The following is a 14,415-nucleotide window of genomic DNA, read 5'->3' as shown; positions in this document are numbered from 1 at the left end:
TCAAATATTTTGTAAAACAAACCCCAGCCAATAGGCAGAATAAACACAAAGAACGTGTAGACACATTCACAGAACTGTCTCGAAGGTGTGTTCCTTCACAAAACAAATTCCAGCCGATATAAAGCCGTTCATTTTCCTCGGTCAGACAAACGAATCTTCAGTGAGCCAGCTGATGAGTGCAGCAGATGACATAATCATTCCAATGTCCCACGAAAATACTCCACAAATCATACCCCAGCCAACAGGAAGCATAAGCACAAGAAACTGACAGATTCATCCATAACTGTCCCGAAGAAGGGTTATTTAACAAAACAAGCTCCAACCGCTTGGCGGAACCAGCACAAAAGGAAACGAAACACGCATCCCGGGACCTCGGATGAGAGTCAATTCACTCAGAGGTCACATAAAATTATATCCTTTGTGTGGGCATGTAGATATTTTGCGGTCATCCGTAGTGTCTATTCTCAATCTGTCCGGGAACTTCATTGTAAAAGTGATCTTCCATCAATGCAAAAGTTTCTTTAAGGAAAAGTGTTAATCCACAAAACAAAACAAACTCCAGCCGCTCGGCAGAGCCAACGCAAAAAGAAAAACACCCAATGGTTACTCACCCATTGTTTCAATAAAAGACATTGCCTGATTGGGACATGTAATTACTTTGCTGCCGTCCTTGGTGTTTATTCTCAGTCTGGCCGGAAACATCAGAGTAAAAGTATCTTCCGTTGATGTAAGAATTTCTTGCATTCCTTAAACCGATTGCGTTTCTCTCTTGTCGAGTTCGCAAAGTCCAGGAACAAGAAAATATTGTGATTCTTCCAAGAAAGCTTTCCTTTGTTCCTCGCCTGGTGCAACACGAGATCTTTATTGGATGATCTCAGAAATTTGGCCAGAATCGATCGGGACCTTTCTCCCTCAGCAGATCTGTGAGCTGGGTCTCTATGAGCTCGCTCGATTTCCAGCTTGTGGCCTGTTATGTTGAGCAGACTCGGGGAAAAGCTCGTCTAGGAATTTCACCATATCTCTGCCCTCCTCATGCTCAGGAATTCCAACAATTTGAATGTTGTTCCTGCGGAGTCTATTCTCAAGATCTTCAAGCTTTTCAAGAACATGTTACAAATCAACTTTTGTCGCGGGTGGATTAGCGGCTAATTCCCTCTCTGATGACTCCAAATAATCAATTCGTCTCTCAATATCTGTCACTCTTGTGACTAACTCAGAGAATTTTTTTTCCATCGCCGTAATCGATCGACGTATTACAGCGAGATCCTCCAAGTCCGCAAGTACCTTCGTCAACATCACCGACATGTTGGACAGTTGACGCTGGATTCCTTCTCCTGCCGCGCCATCCAAATCGAATCCCCGGTCCACAGGCCTGTATGGGCTTTCATCTTGAACCCGTAAGTGTCTTTTAATGTCTCCAGAGCCCAAGGATTTTGACTTCTTTGCCATTTTTACCTCAAACAGCAAATGTTTAACTGGTTGTATCGAATTTCACCAGATTATATCATGAAAATAATAAACAAAATTTGCAAAGTCCACAGAGCTGTCTCTCACACGTCTGCCCTTCACATGGCTCCCCACTGTTTTTATTTTTAATCTTACAGTTCCTCCCATGAAAATAACATGTAAAAGATATGACCATTTATTTCAAGGTCTGTGACCTTCTCACAGTATGCCATGATGCTGGATAAAGATGGTGAAGTAATGCCAGAGCTTTTATTCCAAGTCTGTTTTGAGTAATTGCAGATCTCTTTTGAATATTTTTGTAAGTTATTTGGCCCACTTACAGTCCCTCCCCTCAGCCTCTCAGATTTCTGTTGCCCCCATAGGAAATATCCCTTGATCACTTATTACTTTGTAAAGTTTGTTGCTTGTTTCAAATATATTTTGTTCTTTATTCTGCAGCACATTCTGAAGCTCCATCTTTTGGAGCAACTTCTCTGTGAGAGAGCACTTTTGAGAACTCCACTTGACCTGGATTACGCGGAGTTTCAGTGTTGCCAGCAGCTGTATCTCTTGACCGGCTCTCACTGAACCTGCCCTTCATCTGCAGAAACAACTCAAAACTGTTTAAAAAACTGAAGCCTTTGTGGTATTATACTACACATAAAGCAAGAAAACAATATTATTGTGATCAATGATAATTATGACATTCCAACGTGATACAGAAGTGCAATTTTTAATCCAATGACATGCCACTCAACATGATTTACTTACCAATCTTAGATATTGAACTAGAGTCATTAGCTTGAGCACTGTTTAAAAGGGAAACAACATGACTAGTAGGATCCTGCAACTTGGCCTAACATGCATGAAAAGAGAAACCATTATTAGGCCCAACATAGAAAACTAAATGGCAAGTACACAGCATGTACAGTATAGGGTATAAAATGGTAAGAGAAATTAATAGTGAATATTGGCATATTGAAATACAGTATATGCCTAAGACAAACATGAGCTAAGATACTACAATACATGAAACAAGGTGTTTTATGACAGGATCAAGCAGATGACCATACAAAACCAATAATTTTAAATTAAAATATTGAATAACCAGCAGCCTAAGTTCTCAGCACATACAGTGGTGTGAAAAAGTGTTTACCCCCTTCCTGATTTCTTATTTTTTTGCATGTTTGTCACACTTAAATATTTCAGATCATCAAACAAGTTTAAATATTAGTCAAAGATAACACAAGTAAACACAAAATGCAGTTTTTAAATGAAGGTTGTTATTATTAAGGGAAAACAAAATCCAAACCTACATGGCCCTGTGTGAAAAAGTGTTTGCCCCCTAAACCTAATAACTGGTTGGGCCACCCTTAGCAGCAACAACTGCAATCAAGCATTTGCGATAACTTGCAATGAGTCTTTTACAGCGCTGTGGAGGAATTTTGGCCCACTCATCTTTGCAGAATTGTTGTAATTCAGCCACACTGGAGTGTTTTTGAGCAAGAACTGCCTTTTTAAGGTCATGCCACAGCATCTCAATAGGATTCAGGTCAGGACTTTGACTAGGCCACTCCAAAGTCTTCATTTTGTTTTTCTTCAGCCATTCAGAGGTGGACTTGCTGGTGTGTTTTGGATCATTGTCCTGCTGCAGAACCCAAGTTCACTTCAGCAGATGAACCCAAGGTCACGAACAGATGGCCGGACATTCTCCTTCAGGATTTTTTGGTAGACAGCAGAATTCATATTTCCATTTATCACAGCAAGTCTTCCAGGTCCTGAAGCAGCAAAACAGCCCCAGACCATCACACTACCACCACCATATTTTACTGTTGGTATGATGTTCTTTTTCTGAAATGCAGTGTTACTTTTACGCCAGATGTAATGGGACACACACCTTCCAAAAAGTTCAACTTTTGTCTCGTCAGTCCACAGAGTATTTTCCCAAAAGTCTTGGGAATCATCAAGATGTTTTCTGGCAAAAATGAGACGAGCCTTAATGTTCTTTTTGTTCAGCAATGGTTTTTGTCTTGGAACTCTGACATGCAGGTCAATTTTGCCCAGTGTCTTTCTTATGGTGGAGTCATGAACACTGACCTTAACTGAGGCAAGTGAGGCCTGCAGTTCTTTGGATGTTGTTGTGGGGTCTTTTGTGACCTCTTGGATGAGTCGTCGCTGCGCTCTTGGGGTAATTTTGGTCGGCCGGCCACTCGGAAGGTTCACCACTGTTCCATGTTTTCGCCATTTGTGGATAATGGCTCTCACTGTGGTCCTCTGGAGTCCCAAAGCTTTATAAATGGCTTTATAACCTTTTCCAGACTGATAGATCTCAATTACTTTCTTTCTTATTTGTTCCTGAATTTCTTTGGATCTCGGCATGATGTCTAGCTTTTGAAGATCTTTTGGTCTACTTCACTTTGTCAGGCAGGTCCTATTTAAGTGATTTCTTGATTGAGAACAGGTGTGGCAGTAATGAGGCCTGGGTGTGGCTAGAGAAATTGAACTCAGGTGTGATAAACCACAGTTAAGTTATGTTTTAACAGGTGGGGCAAACACTTTTTCACACAGGGCCATGTAAGTTTGGATTTTGTTTTCCCTTAATAATAACAACCTTCATTTAAAAACTGCATTTTGTGTTTACTTGTTATCTTTGACTAATATTTAAATTTGTTTGATGATCTGAAACATTTAAGTGTGACAAACATGCAAAAAAATAAGAAATCAGGAAGGGGGCAAACACTTTTTCACACCACTGTACCTCCTCTGTTGATCATCCATCTTGCTGAATCGACGGTCTCGATTTGCCACTGAGTCTTATTACTGGAGTAATACAATTTCTAAAAGATAAATTGTTCTATGTAGTTCTACCTAACATCACAAGAATGCAACAGCTAGCAAGTAAACTGTACTAAACTTGCTGTTTTTAAAGTGTCTGGCGAAGATAAACATTAGATAGTATGAAATCAGGCCTGTTAAATGAAAGAAAGAAAGTAATAGTAACTCACATGCAGAGTGTCCCTTGATGAAGTCATCTCTCATGAAGAACATGTTTGTTATGATTCTTTGAAATAAAAGGGAGCCAATCACAACTGATTTCTGGGAAAATGGAATAACCAATTATATTTGAGGTTACACACAAAACAGCAAGAGCCTGCCCCACGACTGACAAAATTAAAAGGTGTTCTTGCAAGCAAAGTTTGAAGTATGATTTTGCTCGCCCGGGTTTCTTCACATGCGAGAGCTTGTATTGCATGCGCAGGAGATTTTGTGCGTGTGAGGGTTTAAAATGAGCATGCGGGTTCTTCCCGTTTCCTTGCGTGGCTTTAATCTATCGCGCGTTCGAGCGTCAATAACGAGTGCGGATTATTGGCATTGATTTGCCGCCATAGTGGACAACCATTTTAAGAGTTAGTTGGAGTGCAAATGAGTTCAGGCTCAAATTGTGCAGCTGTTGGTTTTCATAACTCAAATGATTTAATGATATCAACGTTAATAATATCGTCTTCATGTGTAAAACTTTTTAAATGAGCAAATACTTACTGAGTGCACCTTTAAGAAGTGATTTTGATGGTAATCAATAATGATAATCAGCAAACACATCCACCTTGTTGTAAACGCTTTATTTATAATATATTTCTCACAGGTGTACACTTCGGAGATGGTCACATGACTGTACCTTTCTTTTACTCAGATTATCTTCAGAACTGAATACAAATTACTACTTGCTAAATACTGTGCAGTATACTGTATACTGCATACTGCCTACAATTTCTGATGTATTTATTTATAAAACAGTGAATGGAACAGTATGCAGTATTCCATAATAAACATTTCCAACAGTCTTCACATTGCATATTTAGCATCTTATTATCATTAAGGAAATTAAAATGGCTGTTTTGAATTATTAATCCCATTTTGTGTGAAAATACAACAATACTACTTTGTATATAGATATGGCAAAAATAGTAATGGTAGTATGCCATATCTCACACAGTGTGCTCTGTTGTATAGTGCACAATTTGGCAAATGTAGTAGGTCATCTGGGTATTTCATACAGAAAATGTGTATTCTGTTGTTCACAGTACTGTATACATACTGCCTACTGCAGCAATAATAAGAGTAGTATGTTAGTATACTATTCTCAGTCTTTCTATCTTTGTCATTCTGCAACAGAGTAGACAATCTTTCTCTTAACCTTTGACCGGTACACATCTCTATTTTTACACTAAAGATCTTTAATTCTGCGTTCAATACAAATTGTTCAATCGACAGAATTTGTTTACCACAAAAATCATCCCTACTTTTCTTTAAAAAAAGCAAAAATCTGAGTTACAGTGAGGCACTTAAAATGGAAGTGAATGGGGCCAATTTTTGGAGGGTTTAAAGGCAAAAATGTGAAGCTTATAAATTTATAAAAGTACATTATCCTCCTGAGACTAGAGCGTGACTGCTGTGTGCATTTTCCATTTCCCTTTTTGATTTGTAACTAGTAGCACCAAATGAACAAGCAAACCAAAAAAAAATTCTAGAGAAAATAGTTCCTAAAAATATATGTTCTCATTTGTGGACAGCGGGACTAAGTTGTGCAATTTTAAATAATACCAAGCTATAGAAAGTCAGATGTTTTTCATTAAAACATTTTTATTAAGTTTCCAGGAGTGTTGGTTAATCATGTTTTTGAGACATCATCTGCACTGAACTGAACTTTTGGTTAGATTTTAAGAGTGAACGCACTTGCTGCATAGAGAGCCCTTGCTTCCTATTTAGTGAATGACTTGAGTGTGCTGTCTGTCTGCACTGGTCTCAGAACAGTTTTAAATGCACCTTATTTTCATCCTAACTCCATATAAAGCCTGTTTAATTTAATTTAATTTAATTTTTTTAGCTTTTGGATGAACTCATTTATTCTCAGTGTGAAAATGCACAGTAAATATATAGGAATGCATTTACTAATGTTAATGAATAGAACCGTAGTGTACAGTGAGAGCAAAATAAAACCAAACAAAATATATATTCAAATGAAATGAAATGACCCACAGATGTGTTAGAGTTGAAACTTATTCAAAATAACTAACATGTTTTTTTCAACTTTTGAGGGAATAATGTCCCAAAATCCTCGTATGTGGACATCATGTTTGTTTATCAGCGCGCTAACGCGTGGAAAATGAACAGATTTTTTAAAGCGTCGTATCAAACAAAACTAGAGACTCTCCTCTTTACAACCAAACAGGTTTCAATAAAAAAACATAAAGATATTTCTTACCAGAGGCACTTTGTTGGCACTACGTCCGTAGGAATGCTTCAAGAAATTAAACTAATTTTATGTCATGTGACTTGGTGCGGCAGAACTTTAATCCTTAATTGACAATCTAGAGTCATGTGAACAGTATTCAGTCGGTTTAAATTCATTTAAATTATGCGTTGCATATAGCAAAGCCAAAATACAACACATGTGGATGCAGGGTCACACAAGGTTAATTCTTCTGTTGTTTAAATCGTTGTTTTTACTGTTGTTATAGGGTTTCAGGGTTTAATGTGTTGTCATCATTGCAACAAAGTTGTTAAATTGGATATACAGTAACTTTACACACAAAAGGTTAGTAAGTGATTTTATCACACTAAAATCATGTTAACACACATACTGTTTATGTCTTGTGTCTATACTTTTAAAACATGTTTGCAGATTGGCCCCATTCACTTCCATTGTAAGTATCTCACTGGAACACAGATTTTTACTTTTTGTAAAGAATAGGAGGGACGAAATTAATTTTTGTTGTAATCAACACTATGCCACAAATGTTGTCGATTGAGCTCAACTTGTATTGAACCTGGAATATTCCTTTAATATTTTTCATCTTGCTGTTCTTCACATATTTTTATAGATCTGAAATGTTTCTCCACGACTGAACATGAAGTTATCAGTCAATATGGAGTGGCCACAAAAAGTATTTGGACATTTAGAAACATGTAAATGTCCTTACATTATATAACAAAATATTTAAGCAAGTGTCATTTATTTGAAAGAAAGATAGCACAAGCAAAACCTTTCACAAAAAATACATTTTTTAAAAGAATAGCGGTAGTGTGTAAATGAACAACACCAGTTCATTCAAAGTCATTGAGCAAAAATCACACAGAAATGTCAAGTTAGTTTTGAGAAAAGATCCAGCAGCATTTGTTTGCAGATGACACTTGCTTTGAAGTGACTTGAATGTCATTATATTATAAGATGACAAAATATCAATGTCACTTAAAGCTGCTTTGAGTAATTTTGTTCAATGTTAAAACATTTCCTGTATCCTAATTAAATTTTTAGAGTTAACTACAAGTAAGCAATTCGTTTATTGACTTCTTTAAGAGTGTGTGTGGTGCTTTCAAAACATTGCTCTGTTTGTTTGAGCAGCCCGACATGTCATCTTATAGCTCAACCAATGGCACTGGTTTGGGGCGGGGCTACCTGTTTGCCAACCAAAAAATAAAAAATAAAATTCCATTTGTTACCACAAGTGAGGAAAAAATGACACAATTCCCTTCAAGTGTCCAAACACTTCTTGCAGCCACTGTAAATTAGCATACATTTAAATTGTGCTAATTTTACTCTTTTACATTCGGAATTGGAAATGACTGATGAATAGCCTACAGGGTTGTGCTTGTTCCTACATCAGTATCGATACTTTATTGTTCCTTCAATAAAGTCTATACTGTTTTTGCTTCAAAGACTTGAGGCCATATTTTCATAAAGTCATACATACAAAAGTGTGATCTTAATATCTTGCCTTTTAAATATGTTGGGAACTCACTCGGAATAAATATAAATGTCTATATTACATAGCATACTTATTAATATGAAATTATACAAGTATAAAACAATGACATTAGTTACTGGTCTCCCTGTTTAGTGCTGCTCCGAGATTTATTTTTTATTTTATTTTTTTCCAAAATGGACAAGAAAAAAAATTGTCCATTATTCAAAATAAAGAGCCATTAAAGAATAGTTTTATTCTATTAATTTGATTGAACTATAAAATCATGTTGTCAATAGCAGTGTGTTAGTGAACTTTACACTTGATGGCCACAGTGATAAACACAGATGTGTGTAACAGAATGAGTGTGCGGGCAGAAATGTCAGACACGGTTGTGTGTTAATTTGGTCCTGTTAGGTGCTGCTGGTCTCTATGCATAGAACGTGTCCACTTTCACTGCGTGACAAAACATCGTCATAGAGAACACAAGTCCCAGGATCTGGAAACACAAACACATCAGGTGGTGTTCATCAATATTTGATCTGTTAAAGTGCTGGCTCTGTGTGTGTGTGTGTGTGTGTTCAGTACCTGTGTTAGTGCTGTGCACAGTGCAAAAATCCACAGAGCGATGAGATTCTCCTGAAGCCAGCCCTTCACACGCTCATAACATGGCTGTCAACACACAAACACACATATAAATCATGTTTGGTTCAATAAAAGAGATGCAGTGTTTCCTCTATGGAAACACTGCACACTCACTTTACAGAGGCAAAATGAGTATTTGGATGTGCTGATGGAAACATTTAGCAGATGTGTAGATAAAAGTATTTTCCAATCAAATATACTCCTGACTTTTTTAAAAACCTCATGAAATCGAAAGGTGAGCTTTGTGGCTTTTAGTTTAGAGGTCATCTCTATTAGGGGTTGCACTTACACTAGCGTAATTTCAAATATATTAGCAAATATCTGAAAACAGAAGAAACCTGTCGACTACTCGGTTTCTTCTGCCATTAGTTGATGCATTCTGTCTACAAAGTATATCCTGTGCATTTACGTGCAGAAACGTTTTCAAATATTTGCAAATATATTTGAAATTATGATAAAGTGTGAATAAAATTAACACAGAGTGTTTTGTGTTAGCAAAGTACATATAGGGAAGAACACAGCACAGCGCTGCAGACATTTAACCTCCTGAGACTCGAGCGTGACTGCTGTGTGCATTTTCCATTTCCCTTTTTGATTTGTAACTAGTAGCACCTAATAAGCAAGCAAAAAATGTGGACAGCTGGACTATGTTGTACAATTTTAAATAATAACAAGCTATAGAAAGTCACATTTTTTTCATCAAATTGTTTATTATGTTTCCAGGAGTGTTGGTTATTCATGTTTTTGAGACATCATCTGCAGCCTGAAACTGAACTTTTGGTTGGATTTTAGGAGTAAATGCAGTTACTTTGCATAGAAAGCAAAAGTATGCTCCCTTTCTCCCTAATTAGTGAATGACTTAACCTCCAGTGTGCTGTCTGTCTGCACTGGTCTCAGACAGTTTTAAATGCACCTTATTTTCATCCTAACTCCATCGAAAAGCTAAAAAAAAATTTTCAGTGTCTTTATATGAACTCATTTATTCTCAGTGTGAAAATGCACAGTAAATATATAGGAATGCATTTACTAATGTTAATGAATAGAACCGTAGTGTACAGTGAGAGCAAAATAAAACCAAACAAAATATATATTCAAATGAAATGAAATGACCCACAGATGTGTTAGAGTTGAAACTTATTCAAAATAAATAACATGTTTTTTTTTCATCTTTTGAGGGAATAATGTCCCAAAATCCTCGTTTGTGGACATCATGTTTATCAGCGTGCTAACATGCAAAAAATGAACAGATTTTTTTAAAGCGGAATATCAAATGAAACTAGACTCTCCTCTTCACAACCAAACAAAAAACAAAAAAAAACTTAAAGAGATTTCTTATCAGAGGCACATTTTGTTGCATGTCGTTGTGTCATGTGACTCGGTGTGGCAGAACTTTAACCCTTAAATGACATTGTAGAGTCTTGTGAACAGTATTCAGTTGGTTTTTATTCATTTAAATTATGCGTTGCATATATCAAAGCCAAAATACAACGTCCACGCATTTGGACGAGGGGTCACACGAGGCTGAAGTGTTCATTTACACATACAAGCCAACATTTTTGTGGCACGCCTTGAAACCAATCAAGACAATGCAAGAAACATGAATCTGTCACTTACACACAGGGAGAGAGAGTGTGAAGCCACACATATACCACATATAGTAAATAGGTTTAAAATTAAGTGAATGTGCTATGGTTTAAAATAGTTTTCTTTCTTGTATTCTATGTGTCAAAATGACAGATATTTCATTTGGATTGGAATTATCCATCAATGTTTTTCACATGTGATAAATAGCGGAAATATTTCTGGTTAACGCAACCGCTGAGTCATTTACATAAGGTATACATTAACCCACCGAGTAACCGCCCTGCTGAAAAAACAATAGAAATTGGTTGTTTTGGTTTCCATTACAGATATGTAGTGGTCCCTAATGGTATCCACCAGAAATAACATGCCACCAAGAGAAGCCAACACATTTCCAGTAGAGACTCATGAGGATCATTATAGTTTCTATTCAAACCAATACAGTTCCCATTGAAACCATTAAAACCATTAGAGTTACAGAGGGTTTCTATTGTTTTCAGCAGGTGAGTCCTCCACTAGTAACACTGAGTAGCCATGCAAGCCCTAATCTAGTGTACATCTCAACAAAATAAACTTAGCAGACATTTGCATTTAAACATCAAATCTTATTTTCTCTTCATGGAAAATGGACCAGAAATGCTGATGACATCATCATCATCTGCTAACTTAACCCTAACACGACTAGTAATATCACATTACAAATTGTGTTTCTTCTAGGCAGTGATGTAAAGTAACGGCTATTGACTATATGAAAAGCTCTTCACTACCTCCTGCCACAACTTCCTGTTTCAATGGGAAATGTCAACATGGAAAGGAATATTTTGTTGATGGGGACTTTAACCATTGACAGTGATTTAAAATGTATATATCTTCACAGATTATGCCACATGTGGTGGTTTGAGTTTGTGATAGAGACTAAAGTCAAATAGAAATGTAATGATTGCATTGTTCTGTTTCTTACAGCTGTCCACCAGGTGCCAGGATTCTCCAGACCGCAGTTATCACTGAACTCCAGACAACATGAGTCCGGCACACGCGTCGCATTATACACATGAAACCAGTCAGTGTGATTGGTCACACCACAGCAGCGAAACTGCAACACACATATACACAGAGACATTATGAACTGATGAACACAGATTAACATGTATGTGAATGTGCATGTGTGTATACACTGGCGGACAAAAGTTTGGAATAATGTACAGATTTTGCTGTTTCGGAAGGAAATTGGTACTTTAATTCACCAAAGTGGGATTCAACTGATCACAAAGGATAGTCAGGACATTACTGATGTAAAAAACAGCACCATCACTATTTGAAAAAAGTCATTTTTGATCAAATCTAGACAGGCCCCATTTCCAGCAGCAACCACCCCATCACCTTATCCTTGAGTAATCATGCTAAATTGCTAATTTGATACTAGAAAATCACTTGCCATTATATCAAGCACAGTTGAAAGCTATTTGGTTCGTTAAATGAAGCTTAACATTGTCTTTGTGTTTGTTTTTGAGTTGCCACACTATGCAATAGTCTGGCATGTCTTAAGGTCAATATTAGGTCAAAAATGGCAAAAAAGAAACAGCTTTCTCTAGAAACTCATCAGTCAATCACTGTTTTGAGGTTTGAAGGCTATACAATGCTTGAAATTGCCAAAAACTGAAGATTCCATACAAAGGTGTACACTACAGTCTTCAAAAACAAAGGACAACTGGCTCTAACAAGGACAGAAAGAGATATGGAAGGCCCAGATGTACAACTAAACAAGAGGATAAGTACATCAGAGTCTCTCGTTTGAGAAATAGACACCTCACATGTCCTCAGCTGACAGCTTCATTGAATTCTACCCGCTCAACATCAGTTTCATGTAAAACAGTAAAGAGAAGACTCAGGGGTGCAGGCCTTATGGGAAGAATTGCAAAGAAAAACCACTTTTGACACAGAAAAACAAAAAGAAAAGATTAGAGTGGGCAAAGAAACACAGATGTTGGACAACAGATAATTGGAAAAGAGTGTTATGGATCTTAACCCCATTGAGCTTTTGTGGGATCAGCTAGACTGTAAGGTGCGTGAGAAGTGCCCGACAAGACAGCGACATCTATGGCAAGTGCTACAGGAAGCATGGGGTGAAATGTCACCTGATTATCTGGACAAACTGACAGCTAGAATGCCAAGGATCTGCAAAGCTGTCATTGCTGCACGTGGAGGATTTTTTGATGAGACTCTTTAAGTAGTTTAAGTTCTGAACATTTTTTTTCAAATTGTAATAGTAATTTTTCACGTTATTAATGTCCTGACTATACACTGTGATCAGTTGAATGCCACTTTGGTGAATAAAAGTACCAATTTCTTTCCATAAGAGCAAAATCTGTACATTATTCCAAACTTTTGGCCCCCAGTGTATATACAAGTGTTTCTTCAACTTCAGGCACTTTTAGCACTGTGAGCTTTACTAGAAAGTAAAGTGTCTTTATAATTTTGTAAAAAGACAAATTAAAATAAAAATATTTTTCACACTCTAACTATGCCCACCAATGTGTATTAATGCATCACAGGAGATTTATGTCATTTTTTCATGAAAATTCCCAGCTCAGTGTCATTTCCAGCACTGATAGAAAAGACATTCTTAACCTTTTTCAAATAAAATGACTGACTCCTTTGTCTTGCTAAGGCTAATACCAGAGCGAACATTTTATGTCTGATATGTCTAAATAATAATTTCACTTTTTGCATAATTTGGCAAAATTGCAGATTGATTGGTAATGACACCCAATTATGTGCTCACATGTGATATTTCACTTGATTTTTTTATTTGATTTTTTCCACTTTGATTTGTTTTCTTCTAACATCACTTGTCTCATATTTCATCTCAAGCATGCTTTTCACTTATACTTTTGTCCACTTGTTTGACATTGTTAACCTAATATGTGATACTTACAGGCACATGAATGAAGTGTAAGCACAATAAACCTGCACTGTAAACAACCCAGATCAAATGACCTTAATAGTGTTTACCCCAGTTCACCTTTCAAACATCAGATGAACCCATTTCCAACCCGTAACTACCATCTGCCCTTCCTTCAGCTTTACTAATGCTGTAACTGCAGTCTACATGCAGTCTTGATTGTGGTTTACTTCACATACATCAGTTTGTACGATACTCCATGCATTGGTGAGACCGATGTTGCCTTCAGAGCCGAAGAGCTGCAGACCTTTCTTTAGGTCACTCTGAGCGTATAGATCAATCTGCAACACATGAGGAGATAAACATCAGTGATGTGGACATATAAAGATGATATTCATCCTTCACTCTTAAAAATAAAGGTTATTTATTGGCATGTATGTTTCCATCAATGGAACTTCCCATTGCACTAAAGGTTCTTAGTAGTGGAAAAAGGTTCTTTAGACTATAAAAAGGTTATTCAAAAATGGTTCTTTTAAGAACCTTTCACTGAACAGTTCTTTGAGGAAATAAAAATGGTTCTTCTATGGCATATTTTTAAGAGCGTTAACTATAATATTCTGAAGAACAAAGTCTCATTTTATTGATTTTTGTATCTCAGTTGGACATCATTATAACAATGTGAATATAAGAGAGATGCCTAACATGATTTTTTGAGACTTTGGTGGCAAACTTGTTTTTTTGCCATTTCTTTCTTCTGGTTTAAAAACTAAACTTGAAGCAACGTCATTAAATATGAAGTATATGCGTAAAGTGTTATTGGTAGTAGAGTACACTAACACATCATTCAAATCGGAGCGTTTTCCCCACATTATTCATAAGAAGGAATGCTTCCAACTAATCACTGCACTTCCTCATGCATGAGCTTGCACGTGACAGTGCCGCCCCTTTCCGCCCACGTTTTTACATGTTTTCACACCCCTTTCATAACTCTTTTTTTTTAACTCAGATTAGTGAACAAACTGATGCTGAACAAGGGGGGTTTCATGACACTTTAAATATGTATAAATATAAATGTAAATATGTATTATACTCTTTTTT

General features: G+C 36.8%; 1 protein-coding gene across 2 annotated transcripts in view; it reads right to left on the bottom strand.

Moving 5' to 3' along the window:
- Positions 1 to 5,053: 5,053 nt before the first annotated feature.
- Positions 5,054 to 14,415, bottom strand: part of LOC127456160 (tetraspanin-4-like) — a 173,088-nt gene continuing 163,726 nt past the window's right edge. For both annotated transcript variants that reach the window (XM_051724506.1, XM_051724505.1), the window contains 4 exons: positions 13,557 to 13,658; positions 11,377 to 11,508; positions 8,778 to 8,861; positions 5,054 to 8,688 (listed from right to left, as the gene is read on the bottom strand). In XM_051724506.1, the coding sequence (XP_051580466.1) occupies positions 8,620 to 8,688; positions 8,778 to 8,861; positions 11,377 to 11,508; positions 13,557 to 13,658 (387 nt within the window). In that variant the 3' untranslated portion in view covers positions 5,054 to 8,619. The remainder of the gene's footprint in view (positions 8,689 to 8,777; positions 8,862 to 11,376; positions 11,509 to 13,556; positions 13,659 to 14,415) is intronic.

The sequence above is a fragment of the Myxocyprinus asiaticus genome, chromosome 18 (assembly GCF_019703515.2).
Source record: "Myxocyprinus asiaticus isolate MX2 ecotype Aquarium Trade chromosome 18, UBuf_Myxa_2, whole genome shotgun sequence".
Taxonomy (NCBI): Eukaryota; Metazoa; Chordata; class Actinopteri; order Cypriniformes; family Catostomidae; genus Myxocyprinus; species Myxocyprinus asiaticus.
Note: the sequence above shows the minus strand (reverse complement) of the source record. Positions and strands in the feature narration are given on the sequence as shown.